General features: G+C 40.8%; 2 protein-coding genes across 8 annotated transcripts in view; one reads left to right on the top strand and one right to left on the bottom strand.

Moving 5' to 3' along the window:
* The first annotated feature begins 1,027 nt into the window (after positions 1-1,027).
* On the top strand, positions 1,028-17,810 carry vrk2 (VRK serine/threonine kinase 2). Of its 4 annotated transcripts, none has more exons than XM_037123109.1 (14): positions 1,030-1,232; positions 1,948-2,082; positions 2,545-2,600; positions 3,226-3,295; positions 4,068-4,155; positions 5,788-5,896; positions 6,140-6,232; positions 6,464-6,596; positions 10,577-10,697; positions 11,605-11,663; positions 12,780-12,958; positions 14,699-14,845; positions 15,926-16,150; positions 16,414-16,552. In XM_037123109.1, the coding sequence occupies exons 2-13, from the start codon at positions 1,953-1,955 to the stop codon at positions 16,124-16,126; spliced, it is 1,386 nt and encodes a 461-aa protein (XP_036979004.1). In that variant the 5' UTR covers positions 1,030-1,232; positions 1,948-1,952; the 3' UTR covers positions 16,127-16,150; positions 16,414-16,552. The 4 variants fall into 4 exon arrangements, 3 of the variants coding, with proteins under 3 accessions (XP_036979004.1, XP_036979005.1, XP_036979003.1); XM_037123110.1 differs by lacking the exon at positions 16,414-16,552 and adding an exon at positions 15,100-15,145 and having other exon boundaries at positions 15,926-16,046; XM_037123108.1 differs by having other exon boundaries at positions 1,031-1,232; positions 15,926-16,120; positions 16,414-17,810.
* The window catches only part of fancl (FA complementation group L), a 24,614-nt gene continuing 17,471 nt past the window's right edge, over positions 16,670-23,812 (bottom strand). For all 4 annotated transcript variants that reach the window (XM_037123112.1, XM_037123114.1, XM_037123113.1 and 1 more), the window contains 7 exons: positions 23,444-23,594; positions 23,186-23,269; positions 21,158-21,203; positions 20,161-20,242; positions 19,247-19,363; positions 18,119-18,190; positions 16,670-17,704 (listed from right to left, as the gene is read on the bottom strand). In XM_037123112.1, the coding sequence (XP_036979007.1) occupies positions 17,669-17,704; positions 18,119-18,190; positions 19,247-19,363; positions 20,161-20,242; positions 21,158-21,203; positions 23,186-23,269; positions 23,444-23,594 (588 nt within the window). In that variant the 3' untranslated portion in view covers positions 16,670-17,668. The remainder of the gene's footprint in view (positions 17,705-18,118; positions 18,191-19,246; positions 19,364-20,160; positions 20,243-21,157; positions 21,204-23,185; positions 23,270-23,443; positions 23,595-23,812) is intronic.

Below are 23,812 nucleotides of genomic sequence, written 5' to 3'. Positions count from 1 at the left end.
ACAGAAAGGGAAGTGAGCCAGAAGAGATGTATTGTTTTTTTGTGTGTGCAGATGCTCAGGACAAGTTCCCAGGTGGTCAGTGAGGCAGATATAGTAAATGCCAGTTAGTTCCCAACTGTATTCAATGACTGAGTGAGAAGAACCCATGATGAATGAAAACCTCTCAAACACAGTTGGATGCATGTTAATTTGCAAATGTTAAATCAACAAACAAAGTTTTATGGTCAGAATCCAAGAAAAAAAAGCATTGGATGCCGCTGTCGCCTTCTTCACAAATGTGCACTTTTTCTGTTCAGAGGCTTTTATAAAACTGCAGGTTTGGTAGCATGGGATTATTTAGTTCTCTTCTTGCCTGGAGCTATGGTTTTCCTATACAATATGATATTGGCTTCCAAAAATTTGATGGCTTGTAATCCTTTAATTAATGTTTACCTTTAACCCCTCGTCACAAGTTGGAGACAGAGAAATTAAATAATTTTCTTTTAACAGTTTGTTTTTTCTTATGTTTCTAATCATCTCAGTTAACCCTTCTGAGTTATTGCCGTTGTAGTTCTCCCAATTCTAACATTTGAAACTGTATTCAGACTGGTGTGATGATTTTCCACAAAACCACATAAATCCTGACTGACCATCATGGCTGACCTGCTGTTGCCCTTTTCTTCACAGACTATCTTTATATGCACGCTGTTAAAGTGCACTTTAAAATCTATTTTGATAAGGAGTACTTTAACATACTTCTCACTTTTAATGTAAATGGTGGTGAAGGTGGTGTTTATGTTGCTCTTGTTTGTAGATTACCAAATGTGTGTGACAGGAATGTTCAACCTCAAATAACAAATATATCAATAAAAAATGAGGAAGATATCAGGTTCTAGCCTTGATTGGGATTGGGGCAAGTCCTCTAATAATAAATTACATCTCCAGCACGTTGATTTGTCGGCATGAGAGGAAATACTGCCTGTTCCCGCCTCTTCTGCTTCTCTATTGGATGAAGGAACGTTGAGAAACTTTTTCTTGCGAGCTAATTGGATGCGCGGCGTTGCCCAGTGACGAGTTTCAGGAAGTGAATACGTTCATGTTTTGGTTTCTATTTCGCGCCGGGTGTTTCCCAAGAAGGCGTAACATTTCCTGAAAAACGATAAAGTGTTAATTTGGACATCTTATTCTATGAAACACTCAACTGAAGACAAACGACTTGGGGTCCCTTCGGAGGGCGGTGTACACTCTAGCATGTGAGTCTCATAATGGAGCTACTCCTCTTGCTACTTAGGTTAGCTTCTAGTTTAATAGCGTTACTTTAGTTGTTCTTAACTGCCCGAAAATCAGCGAACTGCACTGTGATTAGCCCGTTTCTTTTGTTTTAAGTTCAACTTTACAGCTATTTCAGATGCTATTCACATATTTTATCTGGCTAAAACAAACAAGCTACTTAACCGTTACGTGTATTTAAAGTTGCTAGCTTAAATACTAGACACTCATTCACACTTAATACTGAAAAGCCACACTACAAGACGACAGAGACTACATCCAGTGTGATAAGAGGGCTAACACTAACCAGCGGCATACTCTCAAACTATTGTGTGGCTTTTAACAACAGTTTTGTAGTTGTTCAGATACTGCCACTCAAACTGGACAATAGTACTAGATTTGATAATACCAAATTTATGTCATTTTCTGAAAGATGATATATTTCAAAATGGTGTTTGCGGACATTGTCCTTAAATTATGCAACAGAGAAATTGCTTTATGATGTAATGTTTACTGTTCGCTCGCCTGCAATTGAATTATTATTGCCCTTATATTGTGTCTCTATAGCCTGCAGTTTTTTTGAGCAATTCGGGATCACAGCCATATCAGAAAATGTCATGTCAATCTGTTTTGCATGTGCCCCTAGTATATCAAAATATTTTTCAGTGTTGTATTTTACATGTATATTCTGATCTTCAGTTCTCATGGCGCCACCAAAAAAGAAGGGGTTGCCAAAACCTCTTCCAGAGGGCTTCATACTAGCTGATACTGAAAAGAAGAAATGGAAGCTGGGTAAAATAATCGGTCAAGGTGGCTTTGGACTGATCTATCTAGGTACACACCCTGTACATTCACACTCTGTCACATACTGTATGTAGCATGCATGTGGCGCTAGCAGTATGTACACGCATGCTTGCAGACTAGTAGAATAAATCCCTGTCTTACTCTGACAGATACTCACAGAGTTTCTGGGAGAATCTGATTGATCTGTTTTTCTCTTGGTTGTGAACGCCTTTTGAACTCTTCAAGATTGCTGCAGGAGTGTCAACATTTCATCTTGTCATGTACTTTGTAACAGTTCCTTACCCTCTTAATCTTTAAAGACCTCTCCAATAAGTTATAACTCCCAACATTTGTTAATTCATTAGTGCTTAATGCAGCATTTTGTAATTTTCTGGCTTGGTTGAATTTGAAAAATCTAGAAGTCATGGTCTAGTCCGGGACTACACAAAATGTATCACAACTTTATAGACTGTATTTTTTTCTCATCTTTCCTTGTCTCCTTCGGTCCCAAAGCCTCCCGGGATGTGGGTGGACCTGTAGCAGCAGACACTGGCTTTGTCATTAAAGTGGTGAGTACATCTGTGCTGCGCAGAATAGCCGATTCATCTCAAGGGACACAATAATTTATGCTTATTGTAAAGTTAGTAAACCGCAGATATTAACTGTTATTGTGGTTATGGACAATGATACATTAGAAAATTGTTTATCTTTATGTTATGAGGACTTTTAGGAAGGTCCAATCTATTTTGGCTGATCCCAGCAACTGCCTGTCCAAATAGTTTATGTTACCTCTGTCAGGCCGAAGATAGATTTTTTCAGTTTCATATGACTCAGAGTTGCGGTTTTAATTTCAGTATCGTACACATGCAACAGGTGATGCTGATGGCAGCTCTTCTAAACTAACTTGAGTGTACACCCCATTTTATTTTTTTGCCTCTCTGCCTTAAAAGTGTAAGCCACTTGGTTTCTGGGAATTTCCTCAAAATAACTTTGAACCCCCCCAAATAAAAGTATTTGTACTTAACTTGATTATTCATATTTTCTGTTCCTTTACTCTTCTACTGCACTGCATTATGCTCCAAATGGTTTTGTTTGCATATCAAAATCACTCTAGTTTTCTTCCAGGGGAAGAATCCCCCTATCTTGCATATCTAGAGTTTTCAGGTGTGAATTAAAATGCCTTTGTCTGTGCAGGAGTACCTGGAGAATGGCCCCCTGTTCTCGGAGCTCAAGTTCTATCAGAGGGCAGCCAAACCAGAGAGCAGTGAGTAGCGCTGCCCGTCCACCATCCCGGCAGGTCGCTGGAACACGAGTGTGTTTGACTGATGAAGTGGCCGCAGACACAGAGGCTTGCTGTCTGCCGCACAGTAATTAATAATAAGCCAAAGCAAACATGCACCTCAGTGGCAGTTAGCCCCCTCTCTGTGCTTGTCTGAGCTCTCCAACGCCTTCGTTTGGAGAGGAGCTAGAAAGAGGAAGCCACTCAGACGTAATGATGGCTGGGCCTCCGCTGAGCCCCTAACCACCTGCCAGCCTGGTTGAGCGCCAGTCAGGCCAGCCGCCATAGAGCCCTGAGCCAGGCCCACTGCTTTGTCTGGAGCCTGTGTGTGTGTTTGTAGTTGTGTGTTTGTACCCTCAATACAGTAAGATTGATATTTGCTTGCATGCATTATTACACTTACGAGGACAAATTAGAGTTCTGGACAAAAACATTTTCTCCTGGAAAATAAGAGGTGTTAGCTCTGTTAGTGGGGGTTAGGTCAAGGTTAGAGAATCATTAGACTCACATCAAAACTTTTTATAATCACAAACCATTCCCTTCAGAATTGTTGTCTGTTCAGCTAAGTGGTCCAAAACATCAGGCTTTTCTGCTTTCTCAATGTAGATATTGTTTTGGAGTTTTAATTGCATTCTTGTAAATTTAATTAAGTTGGTGGTTTGAATCTTGTCATTCATTCTTTTGAGACACCCAGGATTGTGAAAATAGTGTGTGTGCATGCACAGACTGATTTTTTTCTTCTCTAATCTTGTTCTAGTTGAAAAATGGAAGAGAAGTAGGAAACTGGATTTCCTTGGCATCCCAACATACTGGGGATTTGGGCTCACTGAATATAATGACCTCAGGTAATGATGTAGCCAGCACATAGTGAACAACATGTTATTGCATCATTAGATAATGAAAATAAACATTATCTATGATAAAATTAATGGAACACTTTAATAACACAACTGATATCCCTGAAGTTTAGCTGACTTGGTGTTTTACTGTGACAATGTGTTCCCTTAATTTGAGCGGTGGATTACATGTCAGTGTAAAAACATGAGCATTTTCTCTGCACTCTGCAGTATTGTGGAGTTGTTTCTAATATGTTGCACCTCATGATGGCATTAATATATAATTGGAGCATACTGTTGTGACTGGAACATTTTATTTCTTGTTTTTGTCTTGTTTTGTCATAGACAAGAGAAAAAGTGAGCAGGTGCAAATTATAAAAGCAGATTTAGTTCCTTAGACCCCATTTACACTTGGCGTTAAAATGTTATTTGTGATCAGAACGTGTTTGTATTAGCTAGATGCTGTCTGGAAGTGACTAGCCTCGCATTGCTCCAGGTGTAAATGCAGTTTGTACTTCGTGACCACATTCTTCAGGCAGCCAGCTAACAAGAAACACTATGGTAATAAAATTAAACAGTAGCTAAAATATTTTTCTGCAAACGTATTAGGAGAAAATGGTCAGTGAACAGGATTGTGGTAATTTGATCAGAATTGCCTTGTTTTATAGATGATCTGAGGTCAGCCTCTGTTTTCAAAAGACAGGAAACATTATGATGTCCACTTCTGGATCAAATATTTTACCAAATCCAGTCGAACAGTACACTGAGATATGTTTCTGGAAATATTTAAGGTAGTGTATTAGCTGAATCTTGGTTTATAGCTTATAAGCACTGCATAGTTTAAATAGTTTGATCACTTAATTCGAGAGAGAAAGAGAAACAGGGGCAGCTCTCTCTTGATCCAACTATTCTCTTTGTGTCCGTGGATGTTGGCATACAAAAATGCAAACATAGTTTGTAGTTGATACAACAGCCCTGGAATCCACCAGATGTTCCATTTTTTTGTGTCATTTAGAGGATTTTTTCTGGCAAAAGAGTTGGGGGCTGTGGATGAAAGCAAAAATGAGAGAAGTTTATCTGTGGTCATTTGCGTGTACTGCAAACACAACATGCCTGGATGTGCATTTGAAGCACACTGGAGACTTCTGCTAACTGAGCCGGCTAACGTCCAGTGTAGTACATGGCTAACTTTAATGGGGATAGTATTTATGCCTGTCATGTTGTAGGTCAGACAAACTGTGGGTCCTAATGTGAAATGTGTGCACCGAGGAACCAATGAAAGTATTCTATTTGCCTGTATTCTCAGAAGTGTGTGTTTATAGACTTTAAACACAGGTTTCAAGTCACATTCCAGCTACAGCTGGGTCAGTGGGCTAACTTTCAGGCTAGCTTTTAGTTACCCAACCTTTTGCATTCCTTTTGACCAGTGAGAAGTTCAACTGAAGATCTATCTTATTTGTTAAGTCATTGTATTTCAGTTGACATACGTCATTGCCTTTGAAGGAGGGCTTCAAAAGTTGTCCAAACTCTGCTGTTTACTTTTTTTCATCTTTTGGGTTAATCCAACATTTTTTTTTTTTTTTTAATATAGTAATCCAAGTTACATGTCAGGAATTTGACCTCTGATTTTTTCCCTCTCAGGTATCGTTTCATGGCCATGGACCGACTGGGCAGTGACCTTCAGAAAGTCTGCGAGCACAGTGGAGGTCAACTGAAAAAGGCCACCGTGCTCCAACTTGGTCAAAGACTGGTGAGATTACCTTATTGGGAAAAAAGGCAGATCCTGGTTCTTTTATGTTTATTGATTGTTGTTTAAAGAAGCTGAATAGAGCTGGAGCTGGAGCAGCTTAGATAAAAACACAGAGTCAAAGGCCACTTCGTCAGATAATGACCCCTCTTTGCAATCAGAGCATGCCTATGAAATTGTGCCTTCACCTCTATTTTATCACAGTGTGCTCATATTTGTCACTCTTGTTTTTTGTGTCTGTGCCAGGTTGATGTATTGGAGTATATTCATGAGAATGAATATGTCCATGCAGACATTAAAGCTGCCAACCTCATGCTGGGTTACAAAGATCATGAACTGGTGAGTCAACTGTGGACATCCACGAATTATCCCACATGTGCGTAGAAGACAGGTTGCTCTGTTGTGCATATGCACTTGATGTATATAATGCTATTACGGGCTAAACTTCTGTTGTATAGTAAAGCAAGTGGTCGGTTATCATTTATCCATTTTAATGAGGATTATGTTTCTTTAGAGGACAAGCCACTGTTAAGTGGCTTTGTAATTTGTGATGTATATGTATCCTGGTAGGTCTACCTAGCAGACTATGGGCTGTCCTATAGATACTGTCCTGATGGAATCCACAAAGAATACAAGGAAAACCCCAAGAAAGGCCATAACGGAACCATCGAGTACACCAGTGTTGATGCCCACAAAGGAGTTGGTAAGCCTTTCAATTCATAAGAAGATCAATACTAGAGACAAAAGAGGCCCTGATGGTATGTTCATACAGAAAGTGAAGTGATTTTCCATGCATGCTGATTACATACAAAGTCAATGCAATGACTTGAATAGACACGAATTTCGAATTGCGAGCAGAGGATGAGATCAATGTTACAGGAGTGGCAAACAATTATTTCTAATGCACTGCCATTGTTTGGAAAGTGCTGCCTGTTGCGTAGGTAAAACATTTTTGCTTGTGGAATGCCAGCCTGCCACAGTTGCATGCTATCTATAATCATCCACTCGGGTATCACTGTAAAATATAAAACCAGGTGACATGAAGCGGGGTCTTCATTGCGGCAGTTTTGTGCAATCATTGCAGGCTTCAAACTGCTAATATTTATGAGTGATCTTAGTACTTCTTTGTGTTACTTGTGAGATGAAGGACATTTATCCACAATTTACTGTATTCAAGTATTTGTACAGTACCAATATTACTGTAGGCTCTGCTCTCACTGATTGAATTCTTTGTTTGTCAATACATGTAAAACAGTCTCTCCACCCTGCCACCCTCTGCCTCCCTCGGCTGATATTGGGAACACATTAACTGGCAAATTGCCTACATGCTCCCTCTCTTCATTGACCATCGATTCTCTATCCACAGCCGCTGCTGAATTCTCCGGTACCATCTCTGTTTAACAATTCCCTAATTAGCTGAAGTCATAACCTGCATCGTGTATTCATCCCCCATTAATTAAGGGCTTTGATGTTTGGTTAGAGCAAGGCCCCAGCCACTGATAACCTCTATGAGCCCCACACCAACCAACTCCACTACCCTCCGGTTCAATATTGTGAGTTAGCATGGCTCAGACTACCTAATCGCTACGGTAGTGTTTCTATCAACTCAATCGATGAGTAAAAGAGAGGCAGAAAATGTCCTGTCAGCAATCCCTATCAAATGGAAGTCATGTTGATTTTACAGTTATTGAAAGGCAAGGGAAAGAACAAGAGAAAGGTGAGCAGGAAAAATTGTGATGCACTGTTTTGCTATTAAAAGTAAAAGTAAGCATATATTTCCACTATGTGCTCCTATTGGAGTTACAACAGTGTTGCAAGTCTGACAGGTAATGGTCATTTAACCACAGATCCATGCCTATATTACACTAGTCAAGACCTGAGGAAACTGCTACATGTGTGAAGAATCTTTAACACCTGCTTAAAACCAGACAAGTGTTGAAGCATTTTCCACTGCGCATGGAGATCAGGGCTGAGGACCAGACCCTTATCTGCCCTTCCCTGACCCGATGACATCAATCCCAGTAAAGATGTTAACAAGTTGCCATGGTGAGGTTTGGTGAACACAGCTGCCGACTGGCAGGCCTTTGAACCTGGAGCTAAACGGTGTAATTACCAACATTCAGTGGGCGTCCAGCGGACAGAGGACCGTCTTTAAACGACAAGACTGTGAAGCAGAAGGGTTAAGAGTGTGACACTGCAGCATGCTTTAGGGAATCTGAATAACAATAGGAGATAATTAACAACAACACCACTGCCGCCTCACCTCCCTGTCTAAAGCATGTAGAGAACATGAGTGTGGTGTGTTTGTATGTATTTATGGTGGTGCTCTGTATTTATGTATTGTGCATGCCCAGCCTTCCTTTGAGAGCTGTTTAAATGTGTGTGTGCGTGTGCGTGTGCGTGTGCGTGTGTGTGTGTGTGTGTGTACATGCATATCTCTCTGCACTATCCTGTGTCATTCCTCATATGAGGGCAAAACGCATTAAGTACAGAGGAGCAGACACACACAAAACACTATTATGAGCTTCAATAACATGCCCAGAGCACGTACAGAGGGCAGCAATACTTAATGTAGTTGTTGATCTTTTTAATTGTTAATCTATTATGGTGCTCTGGGAGTTGCAACACTTTTTCCAGTGTCAGTATCACATTTATTTTTCATCTTTATTCTCCTTTAACAGGCTCTCAGTAGCAATGAAGTGTTGTGTAATTATTTAAAAACAATAGCAAGCCACACTGTAATGCTGAGTAAGTGCGTACTTTACACCCACAAGGGCAAACAAGCATAACTCTTATTATTATTGTCTTTATTATTATTATTGTTATCAGAGTTGCTGAGATGTAGTGTATCAATCAGTTTCATATTTTAAGATAAGGTATAGTTGACACTTGATGCTGTTTTCACTGCATGTTTCATTGGATCTGTTTCTTTTAAAATCGGTTGTAAAAGATGTAAGTCAAAACTTGTTTTACTATGCTCCCCTGACCTATCCTAATGTAGAAGTCAGCCTACACACTATATTTGAAATAATTTATAAGCAGACGTAAACATATATTGCCATAAAGAGGGCATACGACCGATGGACCACCACCTGATCTTATCATTTGCATTGATCGTCATCATTTTTGATGTGATTTCCTTTCATCACTCACATTCTTCTCACTTCCTTATATCTTGATATCGTGTACCTATGTTTAAAAAAAAAAGTGATCACTTTTATTTCATAAACTACATATTTGTTAAGGTGTAATCATATTACTGCCCATTGCCCAACCATTCAGTGTAATCTGGTCCTGTGTGGCAGTGACCATGCTCCCTCTTTAGACCAGCCTGTTGGCTGGGGAGGATCAATGTTGGCCGTGGCTCAGGGAGGAGATTTCTCCCCTCTGATGGAGCCAGTCGATAGGTAATTTCTCCAGAGATGTGTGGTGGCCGTTACAGTATTGAGTTGCTAAAACTCCCTGGGCTTGACCCCTCTGGATGGACTTGGTCGACAAGTATTGATAGACCTCACACAATAATGCAGAGCCATGCAATCACACGCTCTCAATAAGATGCAAACACACTTTTGAACTTAGCAAACACACTTCAAGAAAGGCTTAGTAGATGGGGTATCACAACGGTATTATATAAACTATTTTTTATGCCCTTAAATACCAAATGCCCTATATTAAATTTTGTCGCTAGCCCTTTGCAGATCCGATTCCTGAAGTACTGAAGGTCTTTTGGTTATGATGTTGTGAAATGCTTTTTTAACTTCAGGAGACATCCAAATCGCAGTTACACAGCTGTTTACAGTTTTGTTAATAATTGAATACTGAGGTGTGAAGCATATTTTGAGCACCGGAGTTCTTCAGAGTGCTGTTAAACACTCCACAGTCCACAGCTGATCCTTCTGAATGGTGCCCTTCAGCAGTAATATCATTCTTTATGGATAAACAGACAATAAATAATACATTTGTCACCTTACTTACACTCAATGCACATAGTGACAAAAACATTTCAACACTTGGGCAGTTTCCAAGTTTTCTTTAAACCATTTAAAAATGTTGCCCCTTGTAAAGAACTGCAATGCTATTATTATGAGAAGTGAGAGATATTTTTTTTTTATTCTTTCTGAAAAAGACCACAATGCATTGAAATGACAGGGCTTTGTGCTTATTTGCTAAGGTTAGCATGCTGACACAATAAACATGTTTACCCATAAAAACAGAATTAGAATCAAATTGTATTGTTAATCTTTTAAGTGAAAACATAAAAATGGTTTCAGCTGTTTCAGTAAGTGTCCTGCAAAGACAGAAGTTTGAAAGAGGTCAATAGTGCTGTGTTTAACTCTGTAAGATGGTAGTGATTTGGCTTCAGACATTTCTATGTTGTACAAGTGTCACTGTAAATTAGTATCTGTACTGCAGACTTTTTGCTCTATTTATCTTTGTGAATCACAGATTGGCTTTGACTTGCGAATGTCCAGCCTTGACTGCTCTAAGGAAAGATCTATTGTTCGAAAATACTATGCAGTTACTCTTTGTGGTACGAGTGAAACTACTACTGAAGCTTGTTAAATGTTGTTATAGTTTTTGTTGAATTACTCTAGAGATCTGAACTGGATCTTAATATTAACCGCAGCTCGATATTAGATGTAATATTTATTCTGACCGTCTTCATGCCTTGTGTCTTAATAGCTCCATCCAGACGTAGTGACCTCCAGATTTTGGGTTTCTGTCTCCTTCACTGGTTATGTGGGACTCTGCCCTGGGATAGGGTTCTCAATAACCCAGTTCAGGTCCAAGAGGCCAAGGTCAGGTAGGTAGTCACTTTAACTGTTTTCACAGCAGAGAGTTAACACAATGTTTACCAGGAGAGTAGTTGGATGTGTCCTAACTGTGCCTTTTTGTTATAACCTATACTATGAACTTGTGCAAGTGCAACAGCTCTGCCCTATAGCTGTGCCCCCCCTCCCAGCAGGACAACGCTCCCTGACACACAGCAAAAAACTTCTCAGGAACAGCTCAAGGAATGTGACGAAGACTGTAAGGTGTCAATATGATATCCAAAGATCTGATCCCCAGGTCTCAGTGTGATTGAGAATCCATGGGATGAGCCAGAAAAAGTCAGAACCATGGATCGGACCTTTGGTGGTGTCCTGGGATGTCAGGCGGCATGAGCTGGCAGTGGATCCTTTAAGCCTTGTGGGTTGCGAGGTATGGCCTCCATGGATCTTATTTCTTCCGTCAGACTCCCGGATGCCAGACTGGATCTGGGGAATTTGGAGTTCAGGTTGACGCCTTGAGCTTTTTGATATGTTTCTTGGGTCATTCCTGAGCAGTTTTTGCAGATTGTCCTCTGGCTGGGGGGCTACTGGTGTAGCAAAGAGGGGGTGGTTGGGGATGTCCATGGTCTCTCAGCAGAGCATTGTCACAAGATGGAAAAATAAATCCACTTGGTCTTGCAATATCATTAAATTCTTAACCTTCAAAAGACTGTTGGAGTGATGTTGATTTGAGTAGTCAGTATCTGCAAGGTTACTAGGAACAGCAATATTTGAACTGATAATTGCAACAAATAAATGCATGTTATTGTTTTATGTAACATAATTTGGGACAGCTTTCTCTGCTGCATTCTTCCCATCCTGCTTTCTGCTACATCTACATCAGTCATGCTGTTTCTGTCCTCACTCTCACTGTTTTATCTCCCTTTACTCCTCCATCAGACTGATGGATAATCTACCAGACTCAGTCCTGCATCTGTCAGTGAGCGGAGCCAGCACAGGTAAGCCAGGTCTGCAGGGCATCCTCAGAGTTATAGGACAGGACCATTTACTCCTCAGGTTCAACAAGAAGTTGGAAAGTAAACACTCTAACCAAATATTTTGATTGTTCTGACTAATTTAAAAATGAATAGCTGACAGGAAATGTATCACTTTTGAGTTTGTCCTTCATCTTGATTATAATGAAAATTAGGTAGATAATGAGTGATCTACCCTTAAACTAGACACGGGGATATGTGATTAATTGTGATATGGGCACATGAGACCCTCAATAGACTTTTCCAGGAGTCTATGGAAACAAAGTTAAACAACAGTCCAGACTACATGAAGATCAAATCCTTTATCTGCTGAAGGTTTCCACCCAGAATGAACCACTCCATCTCTCCTCAGTTGCCTTAAAGTCCTGAATAACTTTGTTCAAATTAACAGCTGTCCCATTGACACACTATTCAAAGTTTGTCATGTTTTATCTCTCCTCTCTATAAGGAGAGGTCACACCTGTGTGAGGGCTTAGTGTGTGATGTATGGTTGGAACCGGGTGCTCCTTTGCTGACAAGCTGCCCGCCTCAGATAAGAGCCAGGGTATGCATCAACTGTGTGTGTGTGTGTGTGTGTGTGTGTGTGTGTGTGTGTGTGTGTGTGTGTGTGTGTGTGTGTGTGTGTGTGTGTGTGTGTGTGTGTGTGTGTGTGTGTGTGTGTGTGTGTGTGTGTGTAAGATACAAGTGTACCGCAGTATGTGTCATACACGTTGTCTGGCCAGTGTGTGATGCATCGCAGCCGGCTGTGTATGACACTTCCACATACACACACAATGCATGTCCATAGCTGTGAGCATGCCTAATCTACTCTCTGTGGGAAGATACATTGCCAGGCAGGGTATTATCTATACTGTGAGACCTTCAGGTTCATCCTGCCTTTACTGCTGTATGACTCAACTAAGAAATTCACACTGACGATGCAGCACTGGTGAAGCTAGTGCCTGTCTAATATGGTATGTCAACTGTAAAATCAAACCAATGTCTGATAATAGCTTGTGCAACAGATGACACACGGTTCACGAACATAGTGACTTAACTCGTGACTTCGTTGTTTGACATTCACTCTGTTCCTGTCATCAGATGAGCTGGCTGAATTCCTCCTTTATGTGAAAACAATGGGCTACCAAGATAAGCCAGACTACCAGTATCTCAAAGTGCTATTGGCCAGCACTGTCACAGGGAGGCTTGACTTCTCTGCACCTCAAGGACCTGCAGAGGCGTCAGCCACCAAAGTACAAGATCCCCAAACAAAGGAGAAGGTGAGAACATGACAGGGTCAGGGGCTCAGTGGCTTAGACTTACTAAGCTATCTCAATTTGAAAACAGTTTTTTCGTGCAAAAATGATTTCTGTCTTCAAACGATCTATTTAAATAGAGTTCCCTTAGATTTATACATTTAAAAAATGAGACTGCATTGGTCACTGCTCAAAATGGTGTTCCCACTGACAGAATGTTTCCCTAAAAGACTTGTATGAGGACTTCAGCACAGGGAGCAAATCAACCTAATAGCTCAAGTTTGGAATCTCCCCTTTTGTGTCTCTGCCCACCTACAGGCAGGTACAGTGAAAAGTCAAATAGGTGGCCCTCATCACTATCCTGCTGTGAGAATGTCTCAAACACAAATATTCTGAATGTCTGCAGTGACAGAGGTGCATAGATTCAGTTTGAAGTCATCCAGTTTGTCCCTGATGCCCTGACCTGGTCCAACAAACAATCACTTACTGCTCATCACTTGTTTTAAATTCAAACAGATTGGCAGCCCGATGTAAAAGTCACATTAACAGTACTGCGCTGTGTGCACGCCACCCCCAACTGCAGATAGTCAGGAAGCTGAGGAGATGGCTGAAGGTGTAGTGGTATAGGACTTGAGCTCCTCCAGCTGTTTGAATTTTTCTTCTCTTGGTTTCAGATGGATGAACATGCACAGGGTGTTGTTTTGGAGTATTGTTGGACTTGTGCAATTAGCACTGATAGTATTTCTTCCCTGTATTTATTTTTAAACTGATTACAAAGGCCTCACTTTAGACTTTTAAGTACAATAATCACAGTGTGGATTGTACAGTACATAGATTAGTGTATAGGCCCAATATGTTGGTGTGTATGTGCTTTTGCTACAGAAAGTATGATTGCTTATTAACAGTTTGATAAGATTTCTGTTTTACATCAAAATGGTTCAGTCAGTGTGGAATATTTGACACAAAAACATTTACATTCAGTGAACATCTAACAACTTGAGTGTTGGTCACAAAGATTCTTGTTCCCTGTGTTGAGTCTCTTAACCCCAGAGTGGAGAAACGTGAAGGGGAGGGTTAACCTGCCCCTCACCCCACGAGCATGTCAACCAGGGGTTGGCAGGTCTAAAGCTGGAGGAGGACTGTGATTCTCATCAAATTTACCAGAATCACTTCTTGACCCGTCGGGCCCTGCGAACGCCCTCTCGATGGTCCAATTTGAAGAAGTTGATGACACACACTTTCCGGAGCACAGGGTGTCTCCAATTATGCTCCTGATTTCCTCTCCTCTCCTTGTGTCATTTAATTTCCATGCTAAAGTGCTGGCCAGTTTGATAAACAGAAGTGGCCATTTACTGGCGGCTTAGTGAGGAGAGTAAATGTCAGCCGAGATAAAGGCCACTCGGTGGGCATGTTCTCTAAATCATTTGTCACAAGTATGTATAAATATACGATTACTTTATAGATGATGATTGTCATGTAGTGAGGTGAAATTGACTTAAAGTAGTCAAATATAGTTTAAAATCCTACATTTTAGTGTTATCTGAATTAAGTTGTTATATGTAAAAGCAGCTGTCACTTGTTTAATTTGACGGGGACATTTAAAGAAAGGGTAAGGTACCAGCTGCTAATACAGCTGTACAGTGACTTAATAATGCAAGTGAGATTCCTGTCGCTAAAGGGGCATGAATGTTGAGCGAAAACTAAGCTCTGACTGCAGTAAGGACGTGAAAACATGCAGTTGAAATCATCCAACTATTGTCTCAGCATAAACCAGGACGAGCCAGAGGGAAGCCCAAAGCCAAGGCTGTGCCCAGAGAGGAGGATGATGAACAAGAAAAGGAAATGAAGTCTAAACCAGTGCTGCCTCGCTACATAAGAGGACCACCCATCACTAAACCCCAGACACAACAGGTAAGGTCTCAAATAACACTATGTTAAAGTGACTTTATTTCATTTGTGGTCTGTGGTGCTTTCCAGTGACACAGATTAAGGAGTATTTGGCAAAAATTATACACATTTTGTGCTCCTAAGCAGCTAAAAGGAAAAAAAAAATTAACGTCAAACATTTACGATGTGAAGAATGAACAGTGTTCATAGACTTTACTTAACAAAGAAAAAGATCCATGGTGAAGCTGGCATGTCTCCTTTTGGGAATCCTGTTTTAGAAACGTATGGAAAAGGATCCCTGCAGTTAGTGAGGCACTGTTAAAGGTGGGTAAACAAATCCATTCACATAAGAATTGAAATTCTTACCTTCATCATTTTCTACATTTTAATTAATACTGTAACATGATGGAAAGAGAAAGGCAGAACTCAACAGCTAGGGCAGTGCAGCATCAGATAGTTTACAGCACGTACGCCCCAGAGTTATCTCATAGTTCATCTTTAGAAAGGGCTGCGGTTGCGAGCATTTCTTGTATTTACTGATTCAATAATTACCTTTTGTGAAGTAAATCATGTGTCTGTGAATGCTTTATAAGATATTACCTGGAGACAACAGCAGCATTTAGCAGCTTATACAAACTCTGTGCTAAAAAACAAACTGTGTTCTCTTAAATCGAAGAACCTGCGCCAGCTCAGCATTTTGTACAACAATGGCTCCCCCGGAGCTAACAGTGCAAGAGGCAGGAGGCTGCTCTCCACTGTCAGACTTACAACATTAATAACACAGAGGAACACACCACCCTGTTTTGTTATCCGTGTGCAGACAGAACTGTGGGATACTGTCAGATTCCCTCATTAATTAAGGTCTTTTTAAAAAAAAGATATATTTTTCCAGGAACAAAGTCAGTGGTTGCGCAAGACAAAAAATAGTGGACCCTCTTCTAATTATCAAATAGAGAAGTGATCACGTGTCAAGAATCTTTCTGAATTATAAATCAATTCCAAATCGGCTCGGACACCCATGAATTGGATTTGAATCGTACTGAACCCTGTCAAACTTCTTGATCAGTCACTAATGAACAGCACATTTTTGTTGATTGCTCCTAGGAGGAAAGAGTTTCGCCTGTTGCTACAAGATCACTGAGGCCGAGGCCTGGGCATATAAATTATGAAGAAGATGACAGTGAAGATGAGGGCAGTGAAGATGATGATGAAGAAGAGCAGTGGGAGTCCAGGGCCAGACCCATTCCTGCATGCAATTTGAGACGCCCTCCAATAGGCTCCAGGGCTCAAGCTAAACAGGTGTGAGGCAAAGAGACTGGAGCTCCTCATGTATGATTGTTTTTTTAATGCTCATTATTTGGTTTGAAATTGTTTTACAAAATGGCTCTGGCACAAATATTTCTTGTAAGCCTTTATAAAAAGACGAAGATGCTCAGACTTACTGTTGTGACTTGAGTTCTCAAGGAAGTTTCACAGAAACACACAAGCATTTAGTTGGCAAACAAGATTTTATTTTATGTTTACATCATGCAGAAGAAGTATGTTATGGTCAGTTCTTAAAGTGCCACCACTTGCATTACCTTCTTCAACAGAGACTATCAACATCGAGTGGCAGGAAATCAGACGACCTCATTGTGACTGCCGAAAGACGGGAAGGACGACAGAAAAAACATAGAGAGACAAACAACACACACACGGCGTACGGGGATAGATGGGAGGATAGATGCTATGGTGACTGGGAAGGGTCTGCTCACAGAGGTCCTCAACAGAAAGCTGGTCCCACACAGGCGAATGGACTGTTCTCCTGGTTTGTCACAGCGGGCCTCTCCCTTTTCCTTGGTGCTGTTCTCAGTGTTGGAGTTAGTGCATGGAAAGGTCCCATATTGTAGAACATTTAATTTACACATCTTTATGCACACTTTCCATATTCAGAAACTGTGCCTTCAGGTCAGCTGTCAGGATTTGTATGGTTTTGATGTCACAACTATACAGTCACCACCCTCACAGAGGAAAATGGTTGCCCTGTGAATATGGTCTGACATCACACTCAGAGTGGGGAGCTCAAATGTTGTACAGTTGTTCCAGGTAGTAGGACAACACGACAAATTATTGATTAGCAACTGAAATAAACAATAGGTGGGAATCCAGAGGGACTTTGGTTTATATTTCCAGGGTTAATAATAATATTTGATAACCCTGGAGCTTCTGTTACACAACAACTAACGTCTAAAATTTCACACACATCTGGAGCAGATATGTTTGAGCCAGGAACGGTTAGCTAGGAAGTAGTTGAATGCTAACGTTAGCCAAAGGGTTATCAAATGTTTTTTGTTTACCTTGAAATATGGCCCGATATCCTCCAGATTTCCACTACCCTCATCCATGCAGTGGCTGATGAATCAGGAAATAGTCAAATAACAATTTTTCAGATGCTCCATATTTACAAGACGTGTAACATCCCAGCAAACAAGCCTCTCACCCTGAGCATGCTGTCAGAGAAAGATATCATGTGACTATGGTCTATGCCTCCAGCATGGCTCATGCAGACACAGGATGATCAGGCCTGTGAGGGCTGACCAATCAGAGAAGACCAGACTTTTTGTAGTAAGGCCTTAAAGAAACAGGCGCTAAAACAAAGCATTCAGACAGCATTCAGGGTATTTTCAACATTTGAGCATGTAAACAATTTGAGTAGACAACCAAAATAAAACAGAATATGGGCCGTTTAAACCTTTTAGAACAAAAAACAGATGTTTGAGTAAATAAGGGACCCACGAGGTTAACATAGTCTTTTGAGGCCGTTCCCCATTGTAGAGACAGGAGATCACAGGAGCACAAAACCACTTCTCAGGACTTCTGGGCTGCCATTTTCACAGTAATGGGCTGAAATAAAAGGAGTTTGTTCTGCTTATTAAATGTTCAATATAGTTACCATTTAATGTTGTATGAAGGCTCACTTTGTGAAAAAATAAAGTAGACTCGTTTCTTACTGGACTGTAGATGATGGACTCCCAAATGCACTCAGAAATCATACACACAGTGAGAGTCTTCGCTGTATTCACAGATATCGAGTATCACATACTTTACTCACTCCTTTATCACACAAGGAGACGCTTCAGTCAAACTGACTGAATGCAGTATATTGTTGTGAGCAGGCTTTGAGCAAAGAGAAGGCTATGTGATGCATAGAGCCATTCTAATTAAGTATGCTGAATGTCTATTGACTCTGCCGTGAAGGCCTTTATGAAGAACCGTGAAGGCGGCTGTCAGTCACTGTGATGTGGGGTGCACACGTACCTTGCTGCAGTAAGGACACTCTCCAAAAACAATGTTGAAGCTCTGCCTGCTGGAAGGGAGCGCTCGCAGCCACTGAAGGGGGGAAAAAAAAAAAAGACTACTTCATCAAATCACTACCTTGGATCTGACGTGTCCGTGTCAAGTGATAATAATGCTTGTTTCAATGCATGAGTATTACTGCACACTTTAAAGGTATATTCAAGATTTTTCAACACTGAAGTATTACAAGGGCTTTATGTGGACATTTTCAATGTACTCCTGACATTTTTTTATCTCTCTTAAAAGAGATGTCAGTATGCTCAGTCTCAATGAATGTGGAGGATATAAACAACATCATCCCAGTTCAGGCAGATGGAGCTCATTTCCTGTGTGTTGTCAAGCTGCACCAGTCCAACTCAACGATCCCTCCCAGTGCCAAATGGAGAGGCCTGTTAGGACCTGTGACAGTCTTACTTTTCAATTACCCTCAGCCTGGTTTAAACAGCTACATTCAGACCTTCAATGACCAGGATAACATCAGCATTACAGCTGTTACAAGTTCCTGCTTTTTAACTGTGGCATTGAATTATTTACATCCGCAACAGTGATGTGTACGAAGAGGGCTATTAATTTGTTTCACATCTCTCGTGGCTATGAGGAGCACCGTCAACTCTGAGAACAGTTAGCGCTGCTAGTTAGTTGATTATTTTGATAATCTATTGTTTGAGTGATCAAAAATGTCAAACATTTTCTGTTCCAGTTTAAATGAAAGGATTTGCTGCTTTTCTTTTTGATTAATGTCGGCTAATGAAGATGAGATTAGATGTTTTCTTTTTTACAAAGAAAATGTGTGTTCAAAGGGTTTCAGACCTTAACAAGACAGGATCCCCTCAACCTCTGCTGTTTTGATTGAATACTTTTTGTGAGGCCCCCAAACTTTATGTAATATCAAATCCCCAGAATCCTCCTTTAACTGTCTCTGTTCTCTCCATCATCCTGTAAGTGTGTATTATTTTGACTAATCAAATCCTGCTGCATTTAAAGCACCCAGGTTTGTTCTGTTTTCTCACTATGGAAGCCTGTGCAGGTGTGTGAGTCAGTCAGTCAGTGTGAGTGTATGTGTGTGTGTCTATGTGTCTGTTTCCATACCTCGTACAGACATGCTTGATGGAAGGGCTGGCCACAGCGAGGGTCGTTGCACACGTGATCAGGGATTGCAGCTTCGAGACGATAGGAGTAACAGATCCCACACTCAACGCTGAAGGTCTACATGCAAAAAAATATATATATTCAGCACGCTTTCACACGTGCACTGTGTCTACAGTTGCTTAAGACTTGGGTGGGGCCTCTGTTACCACTTAGTGTTTAACAACCTTCTAGTTACAACTCCCATGCCAACATCATCCTGTACCACACCTCTCCCTCCCTCTCTCCCTCCTCCCAGTCCCATCATCACACACTCAATACACACTTTCCTCTCTGCTCTCGTTTGCATTTTGGCGTAATGAGAAGCTCCTGTTTTTCTGGGGCTATCCATTAAGAGAGAGGCAGGTAAAAAAAAAAAAAAAAAAATCAACATCTGGTCAACTCAACTTTTTTGCACTCCTCTGAATGTTAATGAAGCTGAGGCATTAATCACCGCGGCGACAGCGAATAAACACGACGCCCTTTTAACCCATCGGCAGAGAGGGGAGGGGAAACGAACGAGTGTTTAAAAAAAGAGAGATAAATGGTTTTGCGTGATTAAAGCGATTTGATAGTGCAGAGAATTCTGCCATCTTTGTTATTCTAATGATCTTTTCTGTAAACAACCCAATTAAAAGGAGAATTTGTGCCCACCTCATGGAAAAACAAAACACGGAGAAAAAGAAAAAATATGGAAAAATAGGCAATAGCGTATGTCCGCCCCCTTATAACTTGAAGCTCAAACAGACACACAAACAAGCAGGAGGACGCATGCATAGATATAAACACACACGCGTGCACACACACACACCACCTTGAGGTAATCATGATGGGAATGGACATGTTTGAAATGGAAAGGGGGCAACTGTGTGACATACAGATTTTTCGTGGGTGGCAGGTGACGGGAATTCGATCTCCAAAACATCCCGGAGGTTGTGCAAGACGCTGGAGTCCGGGTTCCTGCCAGCAGACCACAGACAGCTCCTTCACACACTAATTAACCACATGCAAATGAGCCTGCAAAGACACTGGGGGATGATTAGGAGACTTTTACCACTTGTATAGAAATATAGATAAAAAAGATATATATATATATATATATATATATATATATATATACATATACACATACACACACACACACACACACACACACACACACACACACACAAAGGAAGAGTGTCATGGAGGGAGGCTAATGTTAAAACCTGTGGTGAAATTAAAATCTCTATTTTACTTTTAAAAATCAAGCGTGATTGTGTGTGTGTTTTTTTCCCAGCTGCATGGCTTGTCTCATCAGACACTGATAACTCCACTGCATGTAATAGTGGGACAAAATAGAACTGGTTGATATATAAATGTATCTTTGTAGCATTGGACTTTGGCTACACATTAACCCTTGTGTATGCTTTTCTGACATATTAGTCTTATTTGTATTTTTAATGAGTGAGTTAATTGTCTGTCTTTCTGTCTGGGAGATCAGTAAAGTATTTTGAATTGCACTGACAAATCTTTATACCTACTCTACTAAAACATATTAATAAGCCACGCTGTAGCAAACAGTTGGCTTTATATGCACATTGAGCCAATCTGGAGCAACCTTAGCCTTCACTTTGAGTCATGCTTCTGACCACCACATGAATCCTAAAACCTTATAGACACTGGGGCGCTTTTTTTTCTACCATATTTGTGCCTGTACAGGAATATCAGTCGATATATCAATGTCAGAATTTTCTTTACTCTGCAATTTTGGTATCTGCCCCAAAAATCCTGTATTGCTCAGGCTCTATTAGTAACAAATTGGCAAAGAAACGCCATTAAATAATTATATTGTATTTTCACCCAGTAAAATCTTGGTGAGGCAGAGAATCTTACCACAAGTGCATGTTGGCGTTCAGTTTATTCCTCAGTGGGGTCACCGCTGCAACAGCAAAAGAAAGAAATTATTTGGTAAACTGCGACTAATAAAAGCTTTAATTTCATTCTAAGTCTCTTTTCATTTGTTTTCAAGCAACCTGCAGATACACTATTATTGTATGTAAGCCCTCAGAAAATTAGACTGTCTTAAAAAACACACTCTGCATACCCACAAACCCCGTCTGTTATTTGACAACAGCCCGGTCCAGCACAGACAGCGGCATCACCACTGTCAGATATGAGCCATCATTGCTTCCTCTGTTCCACAGGGGAGCTTTGTCTCCGTGCAGCACTCATCACTTTCACTATTTGTTATTCCTACATGCAAAAAGCAATATTTCTGCGCGACCCCTCGTATTTGAGGGTCGCCGCCTGCCTCCCGTCTGGGTAGTTGAAGTGTGTATGTGTTTAATATCTTTTGAGTTGCATTGCTAGGCAACAGGCTAGGAGTTGCATGACCTTGGGTTTACAGAAACAATGGCCGACAACTGATAGGAACTTAAATAGACAGCTGAAGCTGAAGCTCGCCGGCTTGCCCTGGTGTTGGTGTGGTGTGAATGAAAACGTGCCGTCGTGGAAGCAAGTCCTTTGACATGACAACAGAAAACAGTCAACACAAGTTGTCTGGTAGAAGTTCAGACATGTGGAGATCAGAGAAAAAGCAGCACTGCTCCTTTTTTTCCCATCTACACCTGATGGCTTCTCCCTGATCTGATCTGAATAATGCTGGCCACAGGCTCAATCTGTACTTTATTACCTGTGTTGATCCTCGGCTGGCAGGTTATTTATTGACAGTGGGCGTCTAACCTCAGTGATATGGGCCTTACTAAGAGGCTCAGCTCAGTCATTCTCACTAGTGATGAAACAATTAATCAATAAGTTAATTTCCCTACGTTTCTGATAAATTGTTGCCAAACATCTGCTGTGGATCTGCTGCTTCTTACTTTTCTCTTAGAACAATGCAAATGGAACATTTCAAAGGGATTTATTTGGATAAAATAAGGAATTTACAGATGTTGCTCAGTCACAACAGTTTTAATCATAATCACTTTATTTCAATGTAATCGCTGCAGTCTGTGGCATTTCTTGAGGTGCTTTTTCAGTTTTGTTAAACTTAAAATACGTTTATCAGTCACAAACCGTCTTGATAGCAAGGGTGTGATGTTCACAGGGTACAGCAGGAACATCACCCCTTCACCTGTAAAATTCCAATTATATCCTCCCCACTTTAACAGTTTGGTGGATTTTTTTTTCTCACACCTTTAAACTGACAATATCCAGATGAGGAAATATTCTCCTTCAGTTATCAGCATGTGTTCCGAGCAGTATTACATAGCTCCTGTGCTTTCTTGTCTTTTTTTTGCACAGGCTTTCAACTCTAAGGACAGACAGAGGTCTGAGTGAGGTTACTGAGTCTGTACACAGCCTGAGAGGAAGATTTACATACAGGTTGTTCAGCTTTTGAGTTAGATTAACTCACTCAGATAAGATAAAACTATATTATTACTACACAGAATCAAATCTGGTTGCAACAAAGTGCAAACGTGGAGAAATTATTTGTTGTTATTCATTTGATGACAAAACATTCTACAAAAATAATCCATTTCGGGACAAATTTCGACCCAAACCAGTGAAAAATAATTGGTGAGTCTACAACAACATAAAAAAGTATCACAAAAATTCGGAAATTCAGTTCAGTATGTCAAAAAGACACGTCCCTCCTTCACTTGCTGACTGCCATTTGTCAGTTAAGTCAACTTTTTATTGGTGACTGTCACCTGTGAATCCTTAAACGACCTCAAAAAACAATTTACTTGCAATCCTCATAGGCACCAGATGACTGCATTATAATAAGGAGAGGATTTCACACGCTGTAATACAGTGTGTCAGTTCTGAGTGTGCATTAGTTCAGATATACTTATCATGCCCTTGCACTGCCTGAAAACACACTTTCAAGTGTTGCCATGTCTCTGGGGTGCTACCCACCGTGCTCGGCTCCCAGCAGGCAGCACTCTGGCAGCATCTCAGGGTGTCTGGGATCCACCTCCACTTTGATGGATACGTTGTTTCCTGCACACACGGATGGGAATGTATTGCTTTGTTATCATATGCTATGATTACTGTTATGTGGAGATAATCATCTGTGTCCATTGAGATACTTAAGTATATATTTTGTGGGCTATATATTTAAATTGTGTTACTTGTTTTTGACAATGCTGTGATCTCTTTTTATGTGTACCGTACCAACAGCGATCCGCCTCATGGTGTCGGACCGGCTGGGTTTTTCCGGCTCCAGAATCCAGGTCTTGCTGTCAATCTCGTCCAGGACGTCCCAAAACTTGGTCAGGGACTCCAAAACCAGAAGGAACTGATTGTAAAGCTGGTCCAGAGTACTCTAACACACAAGAAGACAAACACTGACACGCTAGAGAATTCCAAGGTGCTCCTACAGCATTCTCTTCATTGTTACTGAACATTACCTGCAAATGTCATTTCTTTCATTGCATGCTAGTAGCAGTCCAGCATCAAACAACGAAAATGAAACTGAGTTTAAGCCCCTTTGTGCTACATAACAAACTATATTCTATAATGGTAGTAGGGCGATATTTATGT

Source organism: Acanthopagrus latus, chromosome 15, assembly GCF_904848185.1.
Source record: "Acanthopagrus latus isolate v.2019 chromosome 15, fAcaLat1.1, whole genome shotgun sequence".
Lineage (NCBI taxonomy): Eukaryota > Metazoa > Chordata > Actinopteri > Spariformes > Sparidae > Acanthopagrus > Acanthopagrus latus.
This window is presented reverse-complemented; position numbering and strand designations above follow the sequence as displayed.